This window comes from Bos javanicus, chromosome 4, assembly GCF_032452875.1.
Source record: "Bos javanicus breed banteng chromosome 4, ARS-OSU_banteng_1.0, whole genome shotgun sequence".
Classification (NCBI taxonomy): Eukaryota; Metazoa; Chordata; class Mammalia; order Artiodactyla; family Bovidae; genus Bos; species Bos javanicus.
This window is the reverse complement of record NC_083871.1, coordinates 51,127,574-51,153,007: the sequence shown is the minus strand read 5'-3', so window position 1 is coordinate 51,153,007 and position 25,434 is coordinate 51,127,574. Positions and strand designations below refer to the sequence as shown.

Below are 25,434 nucleotides of genomic sequence, written 5' to 3'. Positions count from 1 at the left end.
TACAGTTTTGAAAGTGGCATTTCCTTAACCAGTTTTAGTTTACAGCAGTGTTTCCCAAGGAGGGGTGACATGGAGACCTTCTTGTCTGTCACACTAGGGAGGTGCTGCTGGCATCTGGTGAGCAGACAGAGGCCAGGGAGGCTACGGAGCATCCTAGAGGGCAGAAGACAGCTTCCTCCCTGCAACCCCCATCCCCATCACCTGGTCCCAAATGTCAATTATGCTGAGGTGGAAAAAATGCTTTAGAGCAAAACCATTACAACTGTTTTTTAATTGAGTTTTGAACTCAATGGAAAGACCAGGTTTTCAAAAAGGGATATTTTCTAGACAAAATACATACTGAGTCACAGTCCGAGAAAAGTATAACTCAGGCCAAAATGACACTACTCAGAACTATATAAACTCCAGATATAAGAATTCTCTAAATGAACACAATCTTGGTATGTAATGAAGCTCCACTGATACTCGGTTCACACTTATACAAAGTAGGCACTCAACAAATATTTACAGAGGGAAGTAGAAAAAGAAGGATCTTCTTGTACTGTACCCCAGGACACTGTATATGATAACATTAAATCAAGATAATGCTCTGTATTGGGTTGTTGTCCTGTGCTCAGTCTGCCTGACTCTTTGCAACTCTACAGACTACAGACCAACCAGGCTCCTCTGTCCTTGGGATTTTCCTAGCAAGAATACTGGGGTGGGTTGCCATGCCCTCTTCCAGGGGATCTTCCTGACCCAGGGATTGAACCCATGTCTACTGTATTGGCAGGTGGATTCTTTGCCACTGAACCACATGGGAAGCCTGTATTGGGTAGTTAGAGGCCATCTAACCTCCTTCCTCCCTAGCACTAGCAAGTAGCCAGCCAGTGCCATTTTCCGGTTTCCTATGCAGCTACCTGTGTCTACAAAAGTTCTCACTAATGCATGTGTGTGCACTGCTTAGAGGAATCTGTTTGTTCATTTCCTCTCTTGCCCCCACCCCTTGCCATAGGTTGGGATGCAGAGGTGGCACTGCCCAAGTTTCAACCATACAGAGGAAGCTAATGCCCTAAGGAGAGCAGTAAGCTAGAAATCACCTGAGTGGTTGAAGACTCCCTGGCATAAAGCTGTCTCTCCAGCAGAAATCATTCATCTGCAGAATTGTAGGTGAGAAATGAACCACTTACTTAATCAATTATACTTTAGGTCCCTTCGTGGCAGCAGCCTGCACAAGTCAATTCTATAATCTGATATCCACTATGATCTAAGGGCTACAAACGCTTTCTATCCAGGGAAATGTTAAACTGGCTAATTTTTAAAGTTCCAGTGCAAGTAATATCTGAAAATCTGGATGATATGGTTACTCTATAGTGACTATAGATTAAGAGGAAGAACTGTTCTGTCTATTAATAGTGCTAATTCTCATTTATCCAATCTAAGTGGAAAAAAAAGGCAAATCTGGCGGTTCCTGCCCAAGGAATTCATTGTTTCAATGATGTGATATTTACATAAACATACTTCTCTGGTGGCTCAGATGGTAAAGATCTGCCTGCAACGCAGGAGACCCAGGTTCGATCCCTGGGTTGGGAAGATCCCCTGGAGAAGGGAATGGCAACCCACTCCAGTATTCTTGCCTGGAGACTTCTATGGACAGAGGAGCCTGGCTAGACACAGTCCATGGGATTGCAAAGAGCTGGACACCACTGAGCGACTAACACATACATGCTAATGACACTGGCTAACACGCACACAAGACAATTTTCACTCTTTAAATTTTGTAATTTCATCATTTTCTTCTCCCTGTGTTTGTCTCCCCTTTGATTAAGATGCTGGTAAAAAATACCAGTAGCAACAGGGAAAATGAAGGGATAGAAGAATTCACAAACTAAACACTGAGCATTGAAACAATGATTTATGGACTAAGTTGTAGATTCAAATTTTGAATATTCAATTATATTTTATTCAAAAGGCTCTGTGTCTATCTTGGTTTTCAGAAAATGCAAATGCTTCTCTCTGAGCACCCTTCTTTATTAAAATTCAAAGTATTTTCCTTTAGACTTGATTTGATACTGAATATACTTGGGGAAACAGTGGAAACAGTGTCAGACTTTATTTTTCTGGGCTCCAAAATCACTACAGATGGTGACTGCAGCCATAAAATTAAAAGACGCTTACTCCTTGGAAGGAAAGTTATGACCAACCTAGAGGGCATATTCAAAAGCAGATACATTACTTTGCCAGCAAAGGTCCATCTAGTCAAGGCTATGGTTTTTCCTGTGGTCATGTATGGATGTGAGATTTGGACTGTGAAGAAGGCTGAGCACCGAAGAATTGATGCTTTTGAACTGTGGTGTTGGAGAAGACTCTTGAGAGTCCCTTGGACTGCAAGGAGATCCAACCAGTCCATTCTGAAGGAGATCAGCCCTGGGATTTCTTTGGAAGGAATGATGCTAAAGCTGAAACTCCAGTACTTTGGCCACCTCATGAGAAGAGTTGATTCATTGGAAAAGACCCTGATGCTGGGAGGGATTGGGGGCAGGAGGAGAAGGGGACGACAGAGGATGAGATGGCTGGATGGCATCACTGACTCGATGGACATGAGTTTGAGTGAACTCCGGGAGTTGGTGATGGACAGGGAGGCCTGGCATGCTGCGATTCATGGGGTCACGAAGAGTCGGACACGACTGAGTGATCTGATCTGATCTGATACTTATTCAATGATTTATTTCTACTTTATGTGAATGAGAGGGAAATCACTGAGAAACAAAGTATTTCTTATGTGATGAAATTATAACATTTCAGTTAAGCAGCTTTATGCAATTCAGATTTTCCATTAATATTGCTTTTTAAAATATAATTTCCCCCAATAAAAATTAATGTGTTGAATATTACATGTTATAAGGCCATAAGCTTATTGAAAAATATTTTTACCTTAAACATATGAAAACAGTAAAAGTATCAAAATATATACTGCAATTTCCTAACATCTTTCTCCCAAAATTGTATTTATGGATTGTCCTAACAAGGCTAAGGCAATTAATTCAATGATTTATGCAACATTTATGGTAACTTGACTATATCTTATAACTTGACCATATCTTGACCATATCTAACTTGACCATAACTTATCCACAGCCATCAGGATAACATGATTAAAAAAGTAATATAACACAGTTTGGTCTGAAATACCTTGTTTTTTTGTTGTTGTTGACAAAGTAATGTCTCTTTTTTTTTTTTAATTTTATTTTATTTTTAAACTTTACAATATTGTATTAGTTTTGCCAAACATCGAAATGAATCCGCCACAGGTATACCCGTGCTCCCCATCCTGAACCCTCCTCCCTCCCCATACCCTCCCTCTGGGTCATCCCAGTGCACCAGCCCCAAGCATCCAGTATCGTGCATCGAACCTGGACTGGTGACTCGTTTCATACATGATATTTTACATGTTTCAATGCCATTCTCCCAAATCTCCCCACCCTCTCCCTCTCCCACAGAGTCCATAGACTGATCTATACATCAGTGTCTCTTTTGCTGTCTCGTACACAGGGTTATTGTTACCATCTTCCTAAATTCCATATATATGCGTTAGTATACTGTATTGGTGGTTTTCTTTCTGGCTTACTTCACTCTGTATAATAGGTTCCAGTTTCATCCACCTCATTAGAACTGATTCAAATGTATTCTTTTTAATGGCTGAGTAATACTCCATTGTGTATATGTACCACAGCTTTCTTACCCATTCATCTGCTGATGGGCATCTAGGTTGCTTCCATGTCCTGGCTATTATAAACAGTGCTGTGATGAACATTGGGGTACACATGTCTCTTTCCCTTCTGGTTTCCTCAGTGTGTATGCCCAGCAGTGGGATCATGGATTGGAAGAATCAATATAGTGAAAATGAGTATACTACCCAAAGCAATTTATAGATTCAATGCAATCCCCATCAAGCTACCAACAGTATTCTTCACAGAGCTAGAACAAATAATTTCACAATTTGTATGGAAATACAAAAAACCTCGAATAGCCAAAGCGATCTTGAGAAAGAAAAATGGAACTGGAGGAATCAACCTACCTGACTTCAGGCTCTATTACAAAGCCACAGTTATCAAGACAGTATGGTACTGGCACAAAGACAGAAATATTGATCAATGGAACAAAATAGAAAGCCCAGAGATAAATCCACGCACATATGGACACCTTATCTTTGACAAAGGGGGCAAGAATATACAATGGATTAAAGACAATCTCTTTAACAAGTGGTGCTGGGAATCTGGTCAACCACTTGTAAAAGAATGAAACTAGAACACTTTCTTACACCATACACAAAAATAAACTCAAAATGGATTAAAGATCTAAATGTAAGACCAGAAACTATAAAACTCCTCGAGTAGAACATAGGCAAAACACTCTCCGACATACATCACAGCAGGATCCTCTATGACCCACCTCCCAGAATATTGGAAATAAAAGCAAAAATAAACAAATGGGACCTAATTAAACTTAAAAGCTTCTGCACATCAAAGGAAACTATTAGCAAGGTGAAAAGGCAGCCTTCAGAATGGGAGAAAATAATAGCAAATGAAGCAACTGACAAACAACTAATCTCAAAAATATACAAGCAACTCCTACAGCTCAACTCCAGAAAAATAAATGACCCAATCAAAAAATGGGCCAAAGAACTAAATAGGCATTTCTCCAAAGAAGACATACATATGGCTAACAAACACATGAAAAGATGCTCAACATCACTCATTATCAGAGAAATGCAAATCAAAACCACTATGAGGTACCATTTCACGCCAGTCAGAATGGCTGCGATCCAAAAGTCTACAAGCAATAAATGCTGGAGGGGGTGTGGAGAAAAGGGAACCCTCTTACACTGTTGGTGGGAATGCAAACTAGTACAGCCACTATGGAGAACAGTGTGGAGACTCCTTAAAAAACTGGAAATAGAACTGCCTTGTGAAATACCTTTTTAACATTTGTTAAATTCTAAAGAATTTTAATGCCTCACAACAGAATCATTTCTAAATCTTAAAGTTCAGAGTACAAATTAGGCAACATCTACCTTAAAAAAAAAATCACAATTTATATATTAATTCAAAAATCTTCACTATTCTCAGAGAAATTACTTTTGACTTTATCTTTAAACAAAATGTATTTCTCCCAACTGAATACTTACTGAGTAGATTCTGACTTTTTATTTAGGAATAAATTTCTTACAAAGTCAAAGTTTCACTTTCTCTCTCCTTCCCAGTTTCTTTCTGGGGCATTAGCCAGTCACTAACTTATACTCCGCTATTAAAAGAAAAGGCAACTAAAGGACACATCTGGACCCAAGTAAATATTTCACTAGTTTCACCAGCTCTAACAAATGCCCCCAAGGGAACAGCCAATCAGTAAATCACCAGAGTGAGTCTACAACAGGTATGTGAAAACAACATTATTACCTACTCCTAGAAATTCAATCATCTACACAAATCAATCACGATTCCCAATTTTAAAAACTGACAAAAAAAACCTTAAGAATTTCCAAACACACCAAGTTTAAGCACGCCACGTTTTCAACTTGAAGTAAGTCACAATTTCTTTGGACTTCCTTTTTGTCTGAGTCTATATATAAGAGAGACTGGTGGTGCTCTACAGGCTAGTACCCGAGGAGGCATTCTTGAAACGGGTGAAAACAGTGTCGCAGTGAGTGGCACTTAGGAAGCAGGGCTAGGGCCTGCCACATATCCAGGAGCTGTCCCAAGTCCCCCACAATTTTCCCTCTGCTCACTCCTTTCACTAGGACCTTCAGGATGACTCTCTGAGCCCACAGAGGATCTTCTTTCCACACATAAACAAGCTGTTTTATTTTTTTTATTTTATTTTTATTTTTAAACTTTACATAATTGTATTAGTTTTGCCAAATATCAAAATGAATCCGCCACCGGTATACATGTGTTCCCCATCCTGAACCCTCCTCCCTCCTCCCTCCCCATACCATCCCTCTGGGTTGTCCCAGTGTTCTAGCCCCAAGCATCCAGTATCGTGCATCGAACCTGGACTGGCATCTCATTTCATACATGATATTTTACATGTTTCAATGCCATTCTCCCAAATCTTCCCACCCTCTTCCTCTCCCATAGAGTCCATAAGACTGTTCTATACATCAGTGTCTCTTTTGCTGTCTCGTACTTAATTCAGCTTTCAGATCAGATCAGATCAGTCATTCAGTCGTGTCCGACTCTTTGCGACCCCATGAATCGCAGCACGCCAGGCCTCCCTGTCTATCACCAACTCCCAGAGTTCACTGAGACTCACATCCATCGAGTCAGTGATGTCATCCAGCCATCTCATCCTCTGTCGTCCCCTTCTCCTCCTGCCCCCAATCCCTCCCAGCATCAGGGTCTTTTCCAATGAATCAACTTTTCGCATGAGGTGGCCAAAGTACTGGAGTTTCAGCTTTAGCATCATTCCTTCCAAAGAAATCCCAGGGCTGATCTCCTTCAGAATGGACTGGTTGGATCTCCTTGTAGTCCAAGGGCCTCTCAAGAGTCTTCTCCAACACCACAGTTCAAAAGCATCAATTCTTCGGCACTCAGCCTTCTTCACAGTCCAAATCTCACATCCATACATGACCACTGGAAAAACCATAGCCTTGACTAGATGAACCTTTGTTGGCAAAGTAATGTATCTGCTTTTGAATATGCTATCTAGGTTGGTCATAACTTTCCTTCCAAGGAGTAAGCGTCTTTTGATTTCATGGCTGCAGTCACCGTCTGTAGTGATTTTGGAGCCCCAAAAATAAAGTCTGACACTGTTTCCACTGTTTCCCCATCTATTTCCCATGAAGTGGTGGGACCGGATGCCATGATCTTCGTCTTCTGAATGTTGAGCTTTAAGCCAACTTTTTCACTCTCCACTTTCACTTTCATCAATGAACACTAAATTATTCATGGTCAACTCCCATGTAAATGTGTGCTTTCATTTGGAACTTTACCAAGAGTCATTCACTATTTCAGAGAAATCACTTTACCCATGGCAAATCTGTTCCCTGTGTCCCAGTCAAAGACATGGCAAGCCTGGATCAGGATTCTTTTGCAATGACTGCATTCGTGGCAATGTCATGAGAATAGGTGGGAATACCCATCTAATTTATCTTGTCTTCCAATATAGTCATGCAGCAGTTATATATGGAAATGAATAATATTTTATTATAAATTACTTTCCTGTCACTTTATATCACAATTAGGGCAATGTATTGGCTATTTTTAACATAGCCTACTTATATACGCAATTTAGCATACATTTCATTGCAACATAGTAAAAGGGGAATACAAAGTATTTCATGAAAAATGAAAAACTGGGTCTGATAGATATGCAAACCCTGACCTAGAATAGCATCTAAGGCTCCTTGCAGCTCCAGCACTCTTTGATTCTATGAAAAACTTATAGTTCGGCAATCCCTGATCATTAACAAGCCTTTACCTCTGCATAAGTTTGAAAGTTAAGTTAAAAAGATAAATACATGTGGTTGCTAAGGTGACACATAAAAACACAAACGCCACTCAACACTCCAACATGGGTGGAAGCAGAGGGAAATGCCTCGGTGCCGATGACTTTTACAGGTAAACAGATAGGGACAGGGGCTTCCCCTCAGTAGTAAGGAACCTGCCTGCAATGCAGGGAACACACATTAAAATCCCTGGGTCAAGAATATCCCATGGAGGAGGAAACAGCAACCCACTCCAGTATTCTTGCCTAGGAAATCCCACGGACAGAGGAGCCTAATGGGCTACCATCCATGGGGTCATAGAAGAGTCAGACACGATTGAGAGACTGAGCACGAGAGGGAGAGAGAAGTATCTAAGGGAGAACTGAAGCCTTCACATCCCTTCAGTCTCAAGAAGCTGCACAACTGGTCTTACAGGTGACTGTTCCTTATTCTCTCCTTGGGCTGAAAGTCATAGCCTTGAGTGATGAACTGCCTTAGCATTTCTCCCACAAAGTTCATTCAAGAAAATACACACTGGCAAACAATGCAAGACTCCTGAGAGTCCCTTGGACTGCAAGGAGATCAACCCAGTCAATCCTAAATGAAATCAACCCTGAATAGTCACTGGAAGGGCTGATGCTGAAGCTCTAATCCTTTGGCCACCTGATGCAAAGAGCTGACTCACTGGAAAAGACCCTGATGCTGGGAAAGATTGAAGGCAGAAGGAGAAGGGGACGACATAGGATGAGATGGCTGCACTGCATCACTGACTCAATGAACATGAGTTTGCGCAAACCCTGGGAGATGGTGAAGGACAGGGAAGCCTGACGTGCTGCAGTCCACGGGGTTGCAAAGAGTTGGATGTGACTTAGCAACTGAACAACAAAACAATGCAAATGTTCCAAATGTGGAACAGGATGGAAACCTCTCACTACCGAACTGTGTACAGGTTTACTTAGCAAATCTTATCATTCAAAATTCAACACCCTCAACTCATCACTGGCATGAAGTTGCTATAACCACAATCCATTTTTTTCTGAGACCATCATTTTTTGTCATCAGATTGAAGAATCATTATTATCCCCAGAAAAGCAATTTCCAGGCTGTGAAAATGACTTAAGTCATTACTTCAGGAACTATTGCCCCTTTCCCCACACAACTGGATTCTCAGCACATGCCCCATCTCCATCACGTCTAACCATTCACCTCTCTTACCTCTTTCCCCACTATATTAGCACCCACATGGGGAACACTGCTGATACATTCCACAAAGTTTCACATGTTAAACTCCCTAAGACAAAGTTTAAGGAACTATCTCCTGGTGAAAAAAATACATCCATACTTCCTGTATAATAAATATATCCCTCTTGATTAAATGACCAAGAATCAGGAAACACCTGCTTACATACAAAGTATTAAATATAAAACAGAAAAAAAAAACAAACCCTCAAGTTTGGCTTATAAACCTAATCTTGGGAGTAACCAATTAGAAAATTCTACATCAAGAAAGTTTAAAAACATTTTTTTAAAGAAAACAAAACTTTGTTGAGGTATTCTAACATACTGGAAGATAATTCTTTGCAAATTATGAAAAATTAAAAATTACTATAAGATCAGATGAAAAAAGTAATAAAACAATTTAAAGATACATATGTATATATAAAGATTTAGTTTTTAACTCAGGAGTTTCTGAAAATAAGAAATCATTTACAGCTTATATAGGAAGAAAAAACCCTCTACTACCAGCAATTTCTTTTATAAATGATTCGCTTAATTTTTCCTCACTGGCCTCACAAACATGTAGGATACCAAGCTACCAATTTCCTGAGAACTTATGTCTTTAATCAAAGAAATATGGGAAATATAAAACAATTTCAGAAGCTACAGAGTTTTAATTCTCAAGTTCCTCAAATCAGACAGTTTAGAATCATTCTCTCTTTCAACGTCCATCCGACCTGAGGGTTTGTTAGGGGTTATCAAGGTTATGGGTTGGTATTCGGAAGCAGGGGCACATTTTAACCTGATGTAACATTTTAAAGCTACATGACTCAAAAATTAAGAAGCAGCAGTTTTGCCATTGGCCACCTGAGAAAAGAAAGTGACATAGAAATGGGACTCAGCCCTAGAAGGTTCTTACCCGCAGGGCCTCGATGACGAGGTCTCTGGCCTCCAGCTCCCCTTCCATCACACTGAGGAGCATCCGAAGCTCTGATTTACTGAGGGTATCCACATCAAACTCTTTTTTCTGTAACACAAATTTTAAAAAATGAAAAAGATTCAGAAAGGTATGCAATGGATCACATTTATCCCAATGGCTCAACAAACCCAGGGGACACTGGGGACCCATTCAGCAGCAGACAACATAGGTTCTGACCTTCTACAAGAAGGGGTTTCCCTGGCAGCTCAGACAGTAAAGAATTTGCCTGCAATGTAGGAAAAGCTGGATTTAAGCCCTGAGTCAGGAAGATCCCCTGGAAAAAGGAATGGCTACCCACTCCAATATTCTTGCCTGGAGAATTCCATGGACAGAGGAGCCTGGTGGGCTATGATTGAGTGACTAACACTTTCACTTTTTATGAGGAGAGGTAAAAACCACACAGACAATATTCCACGTCTCTCCACTAATGAGATCTATTTTCCCAGCCTGACTGCCCACCTGGCTTCAGGATCTCTTCAAATTATACCACAGAAATTTAAAGTCTCTGGAGTCTATATCAAAACAGGCCCAGTCTGTGTTGGGGAGAAGTTACGAGGGTAGCAAAGAAAGCATGACTATATTCCTAGAAGGGCCCCAACATAAAGGCTCCTGGGAGGTTATTATAAATTCCAGAACATCCAATAATAACAGGTCATGTTTATAGAACACTCTGCTGCAGAGGCCACCAGCTAGCAGCCTACAGCCAAATCTGGCCCACAGATGTGTGTTACTTGGGCCACAAAGCCTTTTGTTTTCTCCAGTCAGCACTAAGAAAATCTCAAGATGTCACCAAAAAATCCAGATCACTGGCTTCTCCAAACTCAGATGACCGGGTAACCCCAGATTCACATTCCCACAGGGGAAAAAGTCAGAGAGTCAAGTAGCAGCTGCCCCTTTAGAAGGAACATGCTCTTTGCTACCCCCACAACCACACATGTTCTCTCTCTCTCTCTCTCTCTCTCTCTCTCTCTCACACACACACACACACACACACACTCCTGCATGCAGGCAATATGACTTTAAGAGGACAGGCCTGCCACCTCATGGAGTCATCTGGGCTGCTGGTTAGGTGTTTCTGAAGGCCCCGCTATATGCTTTCTTCTACAATGCTTTTGACTTCCTGCATTCTGTAAGGCCAGCCTGATAGGGAGCTGAGGCTGAGACCAGTTATCCCAGGAGGTGACGGCACCATGGCCCTGGGGGGTCACGATCCTTACCCAATGCCCATGCAGCCCCGTGCCCTTCTCTACCGTTCCTCCTTGATGACTGCATCCCACTGACACACCACGGCTTTCCATTCTTTTGTTGCCAACTCTGCCCTCTTTCCTCACAACAGCGTTTACAAGCAGGTCTCCTGACAGCCATCTCACAGACGAAGCTGAGAGAGGGCGGGTTAGCATGCTGACCTCTGGGCCTGGGTGAGTCCACAGCCCCAGCGCCCTCCAAACATGCAGCCCACTGCTCCTTCCCGTCACGACTCATTTGACAAACCCAGTCACCATCCAAAGAACTCCTGAAGAAACAGATTTAACCTGTTAGATCTCTATCATCCCCTCTATTTTTCAAATTAGAAAACCGCAACTCAGGAGTCAGATAACGTACCCAGATCAGAAAACCAGGAAATGGCAAAACTGCAACCAAGAACTATGACTTGTCTGCATCCTTTGCCAGCATGGTGCCAACATTCTAGAGACGAAAACAGTGCTATTCTATCAATAAGCCAATGAGAACTAGTTTAGCAACTGTGTATCTGACACCATACTATCATTGTGATGACAAACAAGTAAACACAGCAAAGCCTATAAATGCCTCCAGGGACTTCCAAACAGGTATGACCAGGTGAATTGGTCACTTCTCAGTTGCAAAAGAACCTTCTGGGAGGACATAATGGTATGAAGGGGAACAGAGACCAGAGCTAACTGGTTCTGTGAATAAGATTTTTAAAGGATTGTACCCTTAAAATTGTTTCTTTTTGCACATACATTCAACAAAGCAGTTATTTGGAAAGGTAGGGGCTAAGGTGGGAAAAAGAGAAAGGAAAACCTGTAGCAAGCCTACAGGATGGGTAGTTCTGGGTGACCTCTGCTTGGAAGATTAACTTAGAGATGTTCATTGTGAAAAATAAAATCCAATATATTAGAGCTCAAATTCTGCTCCCAATACTTAGTGGCGTCACTTAAGCTTTATAACCCAGTTATTCTCAAAATTCAAGCAAAAGAATCACCTGGAGACTTTGTTAACACAGGCCACTGGGCTTCATCCTTGACGTGTGATTCAGAAAGTCTGAGATGGGGCTGTGAATTTGCCTTTCTATGTGCTCCTGCTACTGTTGGTGGTTTTGGTCCATGGACTACATTTGGAGAAGCATTCTGTAACTTATCTGAGTCTGTTTTCTCATCGGTGTAACAGAAATCCCAACATCTATCCCACAAAGTTCTGGTGAAGATTAAACAGCAGCGTATCAATGACATGCACGCCCACACTCACAGCAGCACTATTCACAGTAGCTAAGACACAGAAGCAACCTAAATGTCCATCGACAGGTGAACGGATAAAGAAGACGTGGCGCATATGTGTACAATGGAATACTACTCAGCCATAGAACAGAATGAAATAATACCATCTGCAGCAACATGGATGCAACCAGATTATTATACTAAGTGAAGTCAGTCATACTAAGAGAAAGACAAACACCGTATGAGATGACTTATACGTGGAATCTGAAATATGACACGAATGAACCTACCTACAAAACAGCAATAGATTCACAGGCTTACAAAACAGACTTTGAGGCTGCTGAGAGAGAATGGGCTCGGGGAAAGGTGGAGTGGGAGTGTGGGATTAGCAGATGTAAACTATTACATATGGAACAGATAAATAACAAGGTCCTACTGTATAGCAGAGAGAACTATATTCAATATCCTATGAAAAAGTACAATAGAAAAGAATATAAAAAAGACTGTATACATATGTATACAATATGCCTACATATTGTGCATATATATATACACATATAGGCTTCCCTGGTGACTCGGATGGTAAAGAATTTGCCTGCAATGCAGAAGACCTGGGTTCAATCCCTGGGTCAGGCGGGAAGATCCCCTGGAGGAGGGAATGGCAACCTGGAGAATCCCCATGGACAGAGGAGCCTGGCAAGCTACAGTCCATGGGGTTGCAAGGAGTTGAACATGACTGAGTGGCTAACACACGTTTGTGTGTATGTGTGTATATACATGTATAACAGAATCACTTTGCTGTACAGTAGAAATTAACTAAACTTCAATTTAAAAAAAGAATACATCAATGAAGTAAAGGCAGGTGATTGTTATTATTATTAAAGTTGAGAGCTCCCAGATGTTTTAAAAGGGAGGAGTGGGATATTGGCTATGAGCCTATTTCTTTGAAAATCTACCAGCCCAAGTCCAATAAACTCAGTTTATTGACTATGATGAGAGACAGACTCGTTTATCCTGGTTTTTCCCACTGAGATGGGAAAGCAAGCTGCAATTCTTATGTGCTTTAGATGGTAATGTTTTATTAATGCTGCCAGTGGTTCTACAGATTTTAATTAATTGTATATTTTATTGTCCTTGTTTCTCCGAAGCTTCATAAGCAAAGCACTCCACTTTAAAAACTAATAAATTATGAAAGACTTTGCCACAATTTGATTCACATTAGAGTCAGAAGAGCTTGCCCTGGTTCCATCATCATCAACACTGCAACATGTGACCTGCAACCAACATGTCTATTCTTTTTAATGTATTACCATTGATAAAAAGGAAAAGTCATTAAAGAAACAATGTTACAAGGATTCTTGCTAAACAATAAATTGTTACAAAGAATATTAAAAAAAGTCTGTCTTAATGTATTAAGTGATGCATTGTTTTAAGCCTAGTGCATCTATCTGCCTGCTTCTCTGTCCTCTACCTCTCACCCTTGCTTCCAAACTGAAGGCACTTCTAATTTGTGACCTTCAACAATAAAGATATTATAAGCATATTTCCAAATGGTCATTCTCCAATACTTGATGTTTTCACCTCCTAAACTGGCAAAATAAGAGGAAAAGAAAGTATATGAAATTATGTTATAGGTCTTAGGTATTTCACAAATAGATTCAAAGAATTTTGGTTTTTTTAGAAAAATAAAGCCCAGAACCAAAAAAACTCATTAAAAACTCTATTACTATCTCATACAAAGTGTCATTTATCTGCTCTGACACATTTATAGTACAAAAGTACTTAGATACAGAAAAAGCAGTTATTAAAGTCTCTTGGTTTAAGAGTAAAATGATCATTTTAAATTGTACTTTAAACTGCTTTGAGGTATGACTGACACAAAAAATGCTGTACATATTTAATATATACAATTTGATGAGTTTGAAGGTAAGTAAACACCCATGAAACCTTCACCAGAATCTATGCCATAAACAAATCTATCACCTACAAAAGTTTCCTCTCATCCTCTTTACTATTTTTTTTGTGATAAATCATGTAATATTTGAAAAGACTAACTTGAAAACCTAATTTTCAAAAGAAGATACAAGACAGGATAGATCTAAATGCCACACTCACATAAAAAATAATCAGGATCTACATAAAGGTCCCTAAGCAAATATGATACCCATGCCCTTGTCGCCCAAAAACCAGAGCAGACATGTTCAGAGACTAAACTTTATTACCACTGCAATAGTGAAGTGAAGTCGCTCAGTTGTGTCCGACTCTTTTCAACCCTGTGGGCTGTAGCCTACCAGGCTCCTCTGTCCAGGCAATAGTACTGGAGTGGATTGCCATTTCCTTCTCCAGGGGATCTTCCCAACCCAGGGACTGAACCTGGGTCTCCCGCATTGTAGACAGACGTTTTACCGTCTGAGCCACCAGGGAAGTCTGCAATAGCTTTTCCTAATTAACAGGGGAAAATTCAAATCTCATTTTTTTTTTTTTTTTTTTTAATGACAGCAAGGCACTCAGACAGAAAAGGAAGAAAAAAATCTGGTAGATTTCAACTCCACAGGCCACTCTCCTGCCTACCATGTTTGATGTTTGCCAGAAAAAGGACTCTAGGAAAAGCACTTCTTAACATCTAGTTTAGAAAATGCAGCACAGGCAGCCTAAACTAATCCTGAGTCTGGTCATCAGATAGAAAGATTTCTTTGGGACATATATACGTGGAAAAGCAGACACAACCTCAAACTCTTACTGTTCAACACAAAAGTCTGCAACACTTTAATTTATCTGGGGCAGGTGTAGGACAGCATTCTCCTGAATATTCTCCTACAAGCTTCCAAAGAAAAAGGAAAAAGGAGAAACATGAAAATAGAAGCTGGCTGAGCTGTCATCTTAAACTGCCAGAACTGAACACTGGCCAATACCCAGTTTCCTCCACTACCACTCTTCCCACACTCTTCCTGAAAGAACAAATCTTAAATACTCTGTTTACACAGGAAATTCAAACTTGGTCATTCAGTCGTGTCCTACTCTTTACGACCCACTGGACTATAACTCGCCAGGCTCCTCTGTCCATGGGGAGTCTCCAGGCAAAAATACTGGAGTGGGTTGCCATTCCCTTCTCCAGGGGATCTTCCCAACCCAGGGATGGGGATGGAATCCGCATCCCCTGTGTCTCTTGCATTGCAGGCAGATTCTCAACCCACTGAGCCACAAAAGGGCCAGAAGACCCTTTAGGAATTAATGGGGTCAGCACATTGATAGGTACAAAAAGAGCCTTTAGAAGTTATGATTATGAGCTGCAGTGGCAGAAGTACCCCTCAGATCTTTGCCCATATGCATCAGCTATGGTGATAATCTAGTGACCAGACACAAAGGCAGACATGCACTCTGGCTCTTCTCAGATACCAAGAGCATCTCCATTTCAAATCTAGTGGGTTGTGCCTACATTTGATCAATGAATTTACAAGGGAGGAAGGGGGGTGTCTGAGAAAGCAGATGGATTGAAAGAACGTTACCTCATCTCTTTGGATCTCAGGTTTCTCAGCAGTAAAATGAGAAAGCTGTACTAAATGATCTCTGAAATCTTTTCCAGCCCCCAAATGTCCTCATTTCACATACCATCAGAGTAACTGGATTATTGGGCTGTGGAAATTTAGGTCATTCCCTGAAGCCTTTGAGAAATATTTGAAGAAAAATTGATTTTTACCTCTTTGCTTAGAAGGTACAGAAATATGTTTTCCTCCCAGTTTAATAGTGAGCTTCCCTTGTGGCTCAGCTGGTAAAGAATCTGCCTGCAATGCCGGAGACCCGGGTTCGATCCCTGAGTTGGGAAGATCCCCTGGAGGAGGGAAAGACTACCCACTCCAGTATTCTGGCCTGGAGAATTCCATGGACTCTATAGTTCATGGGTTTGCAAAGAGTCAGGCACGATTGAGTGACCTTCACTTTCACTAATAATTAATAATGCATTTAGAACTTTTTGTGTAAGCAAGATTTATGCTTTGGGAATGAATGTAAAAGGTTGTAAAGAAGAGGAAAGCAATGAAACTCATATTGAGACTTCAAGGAGAAAAATCAAAATGTGAAAACTATCATTAACATGGAAAAATTAAATCCAGGTACAAAGAATATTTAAACTCTTTTTAAAATGTGTAGCCAATTATAAAGATTTTTATGATGAAAAGTACATGTGTTCAGGGTCTAAAACTGTATCTCTGCAGTTATGTCTTGCTTTGAGATTATTCCTTCTGGTTTCTTTCTGGTAAGAGTATTCCTGACCAGAGTTGCACACTTCTGATCTTGTTCTTTCTAGTTCTCCTTTTTCCTCTAATTTATCTGAATCCCATTTTCTTCAGGACATAGCTCGAATCTCCCTTCCTTAGGTCTTTTCAGACTCAGAAGTCTCTCACTCTCAAGTCAGTCTTAAGAGTCTGTTCTGTTAGTTTACTGACAAGTAATCATGCCCTGCTTCCTGTGTGTCTTCACTGGTTTATACTTACTTATCCATATTAACTCTCCATCTTCTCACCTCTACTAGATGCGTCAGGACAGCAAGAGCAATTCCATCTTTGAATGATTTTACCTAACATACATGCCTCTCACTTTTGGTATGAAAATGCCTCTTTTGCTCAGTATAAAAACACAAAGCATGTAAAATGGCAAGTTAACAGATACACCAATCTTACTAAGACACAGCGTGATGGCCCACTCTAGGGGCAACTAAGTAACTGATAGGTCATTTTCATTCATTTTTCAAAAATCATTTACAGTAACCTAAAGTAGGGCAACTTGGCATGCGCCTTTAAAGCCACATGCTGAGAACTTGGGCTCAGCTCTCCATGGCCATGCACCTCAAGTCAACCATGCCGCCAGGGGTCTGCCATGCAAGACAAGCAACTCCATGTATTAGAAGGAAGTAAAACCAACAAGTAAACAGACTGACTGTCAGGAAGGAAACCTGGTAAAGGATGTAATTAATTTTAAGTAGGAGAAAAGGGGAATGAAAAGCACAAATATGGCTCAGCCAGGGGTGGCAGCATTTCATAATTAAGGCCAGTTACCTCCCTTCCCTTCTCCCTCTTTCACAATTCCTCTAACCTCCACTTTAACTCTGGAAAAGAAGGACCACATCTCAGATAAAACAAACATCTACTTTCATCGTAGCTCATTTTTTTCCAATATTAACAATACCTCACATGGGACATGGGTCATTTTCACATGTGAGCTGGCACCCAGATCCAGGAACTGTCCTTTAAGAAGCTTAGAATGCATGGAAGACTATCACTTCGATTATCTGTAGGTGGCAAATATCAGCACACTGATTTTCAAGTGAAGAGCTAAGACATGGACAACTAAATGAACTGTCTTACAGTTACAAAGCCCTTCTGTAGAAGAACTCAGGCCTTTGGCATCACCGTGTTGCCCTTTCAATGAAATATAAAAATGTCAGGATCAAATCATTTGCAAACAAGTATCCATTCCACATAGCAATGTTAACTTCGCTCCACTGCACTTACTGTAACAACATTTTACATTCACGTTCAACGTATTTGGTTATTTATTAACAATTTATTTCAAGAGAACAATTTTTTTCCTCCTGCATTGGCAGGTGGGTTCTTTACCACTAGTGTCACCAAGGAAGCCCCATTTTTTTTTTCTAAAATCAAGATTTATACATGGATGGGACCACACTGTGCACAGCATTAATAATATGATGCTGTTATTTTTGAGCAAGTTATTTTAACAAAGTAAAATTTTAAAAATCCTCTGCTATCAATGTCATCATCATCGTCTCTCTTGTACCTGTTCTCCATTTCTTTACCTAATCGTCAAAGACAAGTTTCCTTTTCCATATAAGTCCTGCAAAGGAGCTCCAACAGAGAATACAACCAAGTGTATTCAAAGAAAAGCCACCTTCTAAAGCAATGCTCAGATGTGCTTAGGTGGTAAAGTATGCAGGGGAAGGAGGGAGAGAAACTGGCACCATCCTTCCTGGGCATGTTCAAATTTGAATTCTAGTCCCACACTTGTGGACATCTGCAGACAATTCCAAATGTCCTTCCTGCCCAATCTTTCCTTCTACTCCCTCTTCCTGTTTCCAAGCTTTCCAGCACTCTCTTGACCCCTTCTCAACCATCCTCCCCCTCCACACACCCTAGTGGGTGATTTGGCCTTGACTCTATTATTAGAAGAATTCAGGATGGGAGGGGTGCAGTTTCATCCCTCCACCACCACATCCCCAGCCTCAACTATTGTTCTGATGAGGGAAAATCTAAAGGGAAAACTAACCATGTTGGAAATTTAATTAAAAAAAATGTAAAGCAGCTGAAATATCATTGAGAAAAGCAGCTTAGAAGGGAACAATATAAAATGAAAACTAACAACCACAAGAATCAGAAGAAGAAGAAACAAGAAGAGCTCGATAACATCTATAATTACTGCAAATCACAGGCCAACAGCTTCATTACAATCTTGTAACACATGAAGTAAAATTTCTAGTTAGCCCATCAACATTAAGGATTATGACCCAGGCTCTTGATGAATGTTCACTTTCTTTATTCAATAAATATTGGTGGAATATCTATCATGTACCACATAGTCATGTACGGATATGAGAGTTGGACCATAAAGAATGCTGAGTGCTGAAGAATTGATGCTTTCAAACCGTGGTACTGGAGAAGACTCTTGAGGATCCCCTGGGCAGCAGGGAGATCAAACCAGTTAATCCTGAAGTTAAATCCAGAAAATCTGTTACCTAAATTACCTTCAGATTCTCAACCCTGAATATTCATTCATTGGAAGGACTGATGCTGAAGTTCTAATACTTTGGCCACCTGATGTTAAGAGCCAACTCATTGGAAAAGACACTGATGCTGGGAAAGATTGAAGGCAGGATGAGAAGGGGATGACAGAGGATGAGATGGTTGGATGGCATCACCGACTCAATGGACATGCGTATAAGCAAACTCCGGGAGACCATGAAGGACAGAGAAGGCTGATGTGCTTCCGTCCATAGGGTTGCAAAGAGACAAAACTGAGCGACTGAACAACAACAATCTACCATGTGCCTGAAACTGTACTAAGAAACCTCTGCTTTCACAAACAAAATCCACACTGCTCTTTCTTGAGGAAGGAGGCTGCTCTATCCCAGTGAGAGCCTTGCTGTCCATATGATTAACAGCAGATATCTGTACACGGCTAAGTACTAAGCCTGTGAAACATTTCTCACTGCATAAAGTTATGTGAAGCCCAAGAGGATAAGACCAAGTGGGAATCTAGGCATGGATTCAATCATAGAAGAGGACAAATATTTTTCTCTCAACTAAGTTACTCCTGTGAGAAATAGAACAATGAGGAAAACAATAATGAAGTCCAAAAAACAGATGCAAATAGAAATATACAACCTTTTCAAGAAGAAACAAAGCAGCACCCTGATAAAATCATGTATATTCTTACTTGGGGAATATTTTCGTACATTTTTCCCAACTTCTAAGTGCTTTTTCTAAAGCACATAGTTGAGACTGAAACTTCTATGCTCATCTTTGTCCCAAGTCTCCTCTCAAGGAATCCTGGAAACCAGTCATAATTTCATGCTGCTACCTGCAGTCTTCCTGTCCAAGTCCTCCATCCTTCTGTGGAATGCTTCCAGAGCTTTCCACCAGGAATCCTCCCTGTGACTCTTTCCCCAGGTTCTTGCTGCAGTTTTTTTTTGTGCCTCTCATGACCCCATGGTCTTTGATTTGATTCCCTGGTGCCTGTGAGTTTCTACCACTGCAATGTTTCACTTTAGAACAGCAAAGATGTTACAATATCTCCACCTCTGTATGTGTTTGGTAATGTGTGTTAAATCCAGAAAATTCATTACCTAAATTACCTTGAGATTCTCAAAACTCTATAGCTGCCACATAACTATAATTTTTAAAGAAAGCTTAGCAAAATTGGCTTTTAAAAGTTCTTTCTATTGGGTTTATATTCAATACTGTCACCTGGGAACACAATTTTCAAGGTGCTAGCTGTTAATTTGTTTAACATCACTATTGTGCATTCTTAACAAAATCATTGTTCAAGTTTTTTTTTTTTTTTGTCACTATCACCATGACAACAAAATTTTGTATATTAACTGCTCCAGAAAAGCCTAGAAGAATAAGAATGTTGGTCCAGTTCCCAAACATAGCTCTAAAAAGATCTGTGTTTTCCTTTTACTCTTAAATTCTTCGGTGACAATTAAAGGCAGGAAGATTTCTGTCTTCCATGCTGCTTTATCCATTAGGAGTTAGTTTCAAAGTAGAATAGCAATATGGTCGAAGAGACATCACATTTGGCTAAGACGCTGAAAATAATCCAGGTCTCCAGCATGGTTCATAGCAAACACTATTAATATGATCCTACTGAAAAATGTAGTTGTTACCTTAGCCTTATACTTCGGATGCTTTCAGGATTTAAACAGCTAAGAACAAGGACCACAACTAAATTTAAAACACTCCACTGAAAATCATATTAAGCTGAAAACTATAAATTAAACTTGTCTCTAAGCAACAATCTAAATAGTCAAAACTTAATGAAAACATTCACTTTCAAAAATAGCCTACCGCTTTGGGTCTCTGTTGGCTCATTACTGCCAAATATACATGTAAAATGCATAATATATAAACTGACTTGAAATAAATTTCAAAAATTCAAAAAAGAAATTATCCACTAAAATAATTAAGTCCTCAGTTGCCATAAACCTAAAATGCATAATCATGCCTTTAAATTTTAATCATTAGACTAGAGGCAATTATAATGACAAATATTCTTTAATCTAGCTTTTCTTTAATTAAAAAATCAGTCTATAGATCAAGAGGCAGCTATACGCAGATTGTACGTTACTTCAAAGATAAATGTCCAGTTTACCACATATGAAGCCATCATTAAAATTTCACTAAATACCAAACATTTTTAAAATATTAGATTAAGAATTCTTATTGCATCTCCTCAGAACCCTATAGGAGTCTACGGAAATAAAAAAGGAGTTTCACTTTCACAGGTTTTTCATGGCTATTCTAATCCACCAGGATGAAATGATCAAACCTCTACCTCTAAGCAGTTAAAATACCAGACTCCTGAAAATTTAAACAGCAGAAAGGGAACATTGACCTTCCTAACACAAAAATCTGCTTGTGTCTAAAGCTCTGTTTGTAATTTTACCAAATAAGATTATTTGGTAGCTACTATTTGGTAGTAGGAAGCTACGGACCATAACTCAGCTGTTTTTGTTTAATTATTTGATGATTAAAATACTGAGTGTATAGAAAGAAACCCATTTTAAGTCAATTAAGCAAACAAATTCAACCTTTCTGGGAAACAAGAAACACACCTCTTTTCCCTCACTCCCCTCCCCTTACCATCTCTTGGGGATGAAGGTACCCAATCATTTCAACTTCTCAGAGGTTTGTCTTAATAGCTAGCTTCTTTATAGTTAGTACCTTACACAGGGGAACTGATTTCTGCATCACAGGTAGGTAGGTTTCATATGAAATCTTACGACATTTTCTACGTAAAGAATGAGCCATCAATTTCCCTAAAAGTTTCAAATCAAAACTTGCCAGTTTCACAAGTGGAAAACAGCAGTCCTCCGCCTCAGTGTTTCCTTCTCTCCCTGTTTCTCTTTTCCTTCCCAGGCTCAGCTCTTCACATGGCCAAGTAGCTTTCCTCCACATCTCTCCTTCACCTCTCCAGAAAGCCATATCTCCAAACAGAGGGATAGGAAGTTAAAGCAGCCCTGGATGTTCACACCTAGCCATGCCCTCTGCTACTCCTTCACCGACACTGGTCAGGTCACAGGTGGGAAAAACGCCAGGGCGTCCACGCTTGCTCATGGGATCCCGCCAAGGTTGGAAGGCGCTCCCAGAGCTGCCTTTCTTTGCAGATCCTTGCAGCTCCTCCCGAGCTGTTTCCCAAACCCCCAAAACATTTTCACGCAGGTATTGTGCGACTGGCCTTCCCCCAAGGTAGGGGCTGGAAACGAACCGTTGAGCCTCTGTGCACTGGGTATTCTGGGGGTGAAAGGAGGGACCAGCAATAGATGGAAGCTCATTTGGCTTCTAGATCCCAGCGAAGAACAATGTGTTGATACCAGGTGCTGCGCCTCAAACCCGCCGGGGTCTTGGGAAGAACGAGGACATCTCGCCCGCCTCAACCCCAACCATCACCAAGTGATGGGGCAGCAGGCAGCTAGGACCCAAGCGCCCGCGCTCAGCGGCAGCAGCGCCCACAGCTGGGCATGGGGCCGCTCCCAAGGGGCCTCAGGCACGGAAATACACACCACACACACACACACACACACCACACACACACACACACACACACAATGGGCATCCCGACACCGGATCGGCGCCGACCCACCGCCCCCACGCAGCTTTCCGGGTCCGTAGAGGGGTGCCAGGCACCCCCGAGACACGCGTCCACAACCACGCGAGCAGCCAGAGGCGAACAATAGGGGGTCAAGTTCGCCAGGAAACACACCCCTGCCCGCGCCCCTGGGCAAACCCGACCGCGGCAGAGGGGGTGCGTGCAGGGGCCGCACAGGACGCACGCATGGAGCCCGGAGAACCGGGCGGACCGGGGTTGCTACCCGCGAGGCGCGCAGAGGACAAACGAGATCCCCAGACCAGGCGACCGCCTCGTCCCGGCCTCCGGGGATGAGGCGACCCCGTGGAGGGGGCACTCCGAGGAGAGGGCACCGGGAAGCGCCCGGGCGTGCAGAGCGCCCCGGGGGGCGCCCAGCCCGGCATCTCATGCCCACCCTGGGACCTCGATTACCGCCGCCTCCGCCGGGGCCCCGGCCGCGTCCTCCGCGGCGCGGGAGAAGTCGGGCTCGCAGCTCGCGCCGTCCGTCGCCATCTTCCTGGTCTAGCGGATCCGAAGGCGAGCTCGGAGCGGCGGCTCCAGCTTCAGCCCTCCCGGCGCGGGCGGCACTTAACCCGCGGCCGGCCGGGGACGCGGGCGCTCGCAGCCGGGCCGCAGCCGCCGCCGCCGCGCTCCCTCCGCCCCTAGCCGCCGCCCCCGCCGCCTTAACCCGCTGCGCGCCGGCGCGCCGCCCGGTCCCCGCCCCGCCGTGCGCCCAGCGCCGGGCCGGCAGCCATCCGCCCGCTCGTCGAGGTACGAGAACTGGGCACATGCCCAGGCCGGCTTAAGGCCCTGAGCGCAAATAGGAGAATTAAAGCCACAGGGCGAGGTGAAGGAAAAGAAAGAGCCCAGGAGCTGATTCTCCTGACACGGCCCCACGAAAGTGGCGGTGCAAAGACACACAGATTAAATGTCCGGCCTCCCGAATCCGAATTCTCTATTAGAGCAAGTAAGGTCCTTCTCTTCAGTTCCCCCAAGCCCACGTCTAGAAATCACATAAGGCACCCTTTTCATTTTTTCTTAAAAAAAATTTTTTTCCCCCAACACTGCCGCCAGGACGTTTTTACCCGTTTGGTTTATATGCCTGCCTTTGTTTGATTCTCATTCTCCAAAACCATCAAATTCCCCATCAGAATGTCTGCTACTACCGTTTATTGCGTTACCGGGCCCCTCAACTGTACCTATCTATACAATCTCTTTCCAAAAAGGTGAAAGCAGGCTAACGAAGAAATGTTGTGTCATTGCTTGTAAAAGACAGCTCTCTACTCTTAAGAGAATTTAAAGAATTATCCCCATGTAGTGGGGACACGTAGGGCTTCCCAAGTGGCTCAGTGGTAAAGAATCTGCCTGCCAATGGAGCCACAGGAGAGGCGGGTTGGATCCCTGCATTGGGAGGATCCCCTGGAGAAGGAAATGGCCACCTGCTCCAGTATTCTTGCCTGGAAAATCCGATGGACCCAGGAGCCTGGCAGGTTACAGTCTATCAGACCACAGAAGAGTCAGACACGACTTAGAGACTGACAACAACGAAGTGAGGACACACACACCGGACAAGAACGAGACAAAGCAAAAGCTTGCCTAAAAAGTGATTTTAGGGAATTATAAAGTCTCAGAAGGTATTTCATGTGTGAGTTAGGCCCAAACTCTTCATTTTCCCTCCCCACATCGGTTTCGATTGCTACCCTTTCCTGCCAATTCCTCGGATGTGAAAATCTATCACCTTATCAAGACCATATGGTGTAGGCTTTCCCAAATCTCCAGATCCTAAAAATGTGTTGAAAGCACAAAATCAAATGGAGGCATTCAAGCTACGTTTCAAAGAAGGAAAAGCAAATCACAACCAAATCCTGGACTTGAAATTCTGGAAGATGAATATCTAGTTTGAGGATTACAGATCAGAGTTCATTTTTTTTTAATGGCGGCCTCCTAAATGAAAGCACTTTAATTGCTTCACTTTCCAAATTGGATCTAAATATAAGGCAAAACAGGACAGAGAAAATCTTTTCTGCAAAGGTCCTTAAAGGGGATAATTGATAAATTGTAAAAAGTTCCCTTCCAGAAGAGTGCTACATCCATAAAGAACTTTCACCTGGAATCCTGGGTTAAGCGTCACAGGTTTAGAAATCACTTCCAGCATGTCCTATAAGCAGAAATGTTCACTTATTTTCTTTTGATTTCTCTCTGGTAGTTCCTCCCTCTCTTATCTGCATGGTTTTCATCCTTATTCATTATACCACTTTCTTTTATCAAATATTTTCTTTGAAATTGCTCAATACTAGAATAACTAGACTCCTTATTAGATAAAAGAAAAGCATTTGATGGTAAAACGTAGATGCTGAGCTGATAGTAAAAATTTTAAGCTGGAACCAAAAGCATTCCTTGTTCTTTTCAAAATACATTTTCACACCATAAGGTAATATATTTTCTTGATACTGATACTTGGTACTGAAATTGAATTACTACCCAAGAAATTAACCAACTCACTTCTGAAAAAATAAGAGTAAACTTCACTTGGGAGTTAAGAACTAGAAATATGACATGACAATATTTCTGGGAAGCAAATCTCATTTATTTTATACATGAAACTCAACTTAAAAAAATCATCATTGGGAATAAATAGCTTCTATTAGTCTAAATAAAATTAAAACTATCACATCACAAAGAAATCAATCCCTGAGTGTTTTCTTTCCTCTCTCATTTTTTGTTTTTAATGAAAAATAAACAAGTAGGAAAGGAAGAAAGAAAGAAAAAGAAGTCACAGGGCATTTTCTAACTGCCAAAATTCAAGACCTGGGAAGAAAAACAGCATTTTTGTCTCTACCTTAAACCTGCCACTGCACACTGCTAAGGGTTGAAGGAATGTCCCAACCTAGTGCACAGAAGTAGCACACCAGGAGTTAACTCCCTCACTAGTCACCTGGCTGGGGTTGCTTCTCCAC

At 41.7% G+C, this 25,434-nt stretch overlaps 1 protein-coding gene across 2 annotated transcripts in view; it reads right to left on the bottom strand.

Moving 5' to 3' along the window:
- CTTNBP2 (cortactin binding protein 2) overlaps positions 1-23,126 on the bottom strand; it is a 170,232-nt gene extending 147,106 nt beyond the window's left edge. Inside the window, exons 1-2 of one of the 2 annotated variants that reach the window (XR_009735897.1) lie at positions 22,910-23,087; positions 9,603-9,710 (exon numbers count right to left, since the gene is read on the bottom strand). Coding sequence is in view for 1 of the 2 variants with exons in the window: in XM_061414021.1 (XP_061270005.1) it covers positions 9,603-9,710; positions 22,910-22,990 (189 nt within the window). In the remaining variant the exon portion in view is untranslated. Of the gene's footprint in view, positions 1-9,602; positions 9,711-22,909 lie in introns of both variants that reach the window. The other variant, XM_061414021.1, reaches the window with a different exon arrangement.
- Between the last annotated feature and the right edge of the window lie 2,308 nt (positions 23,127-25,434).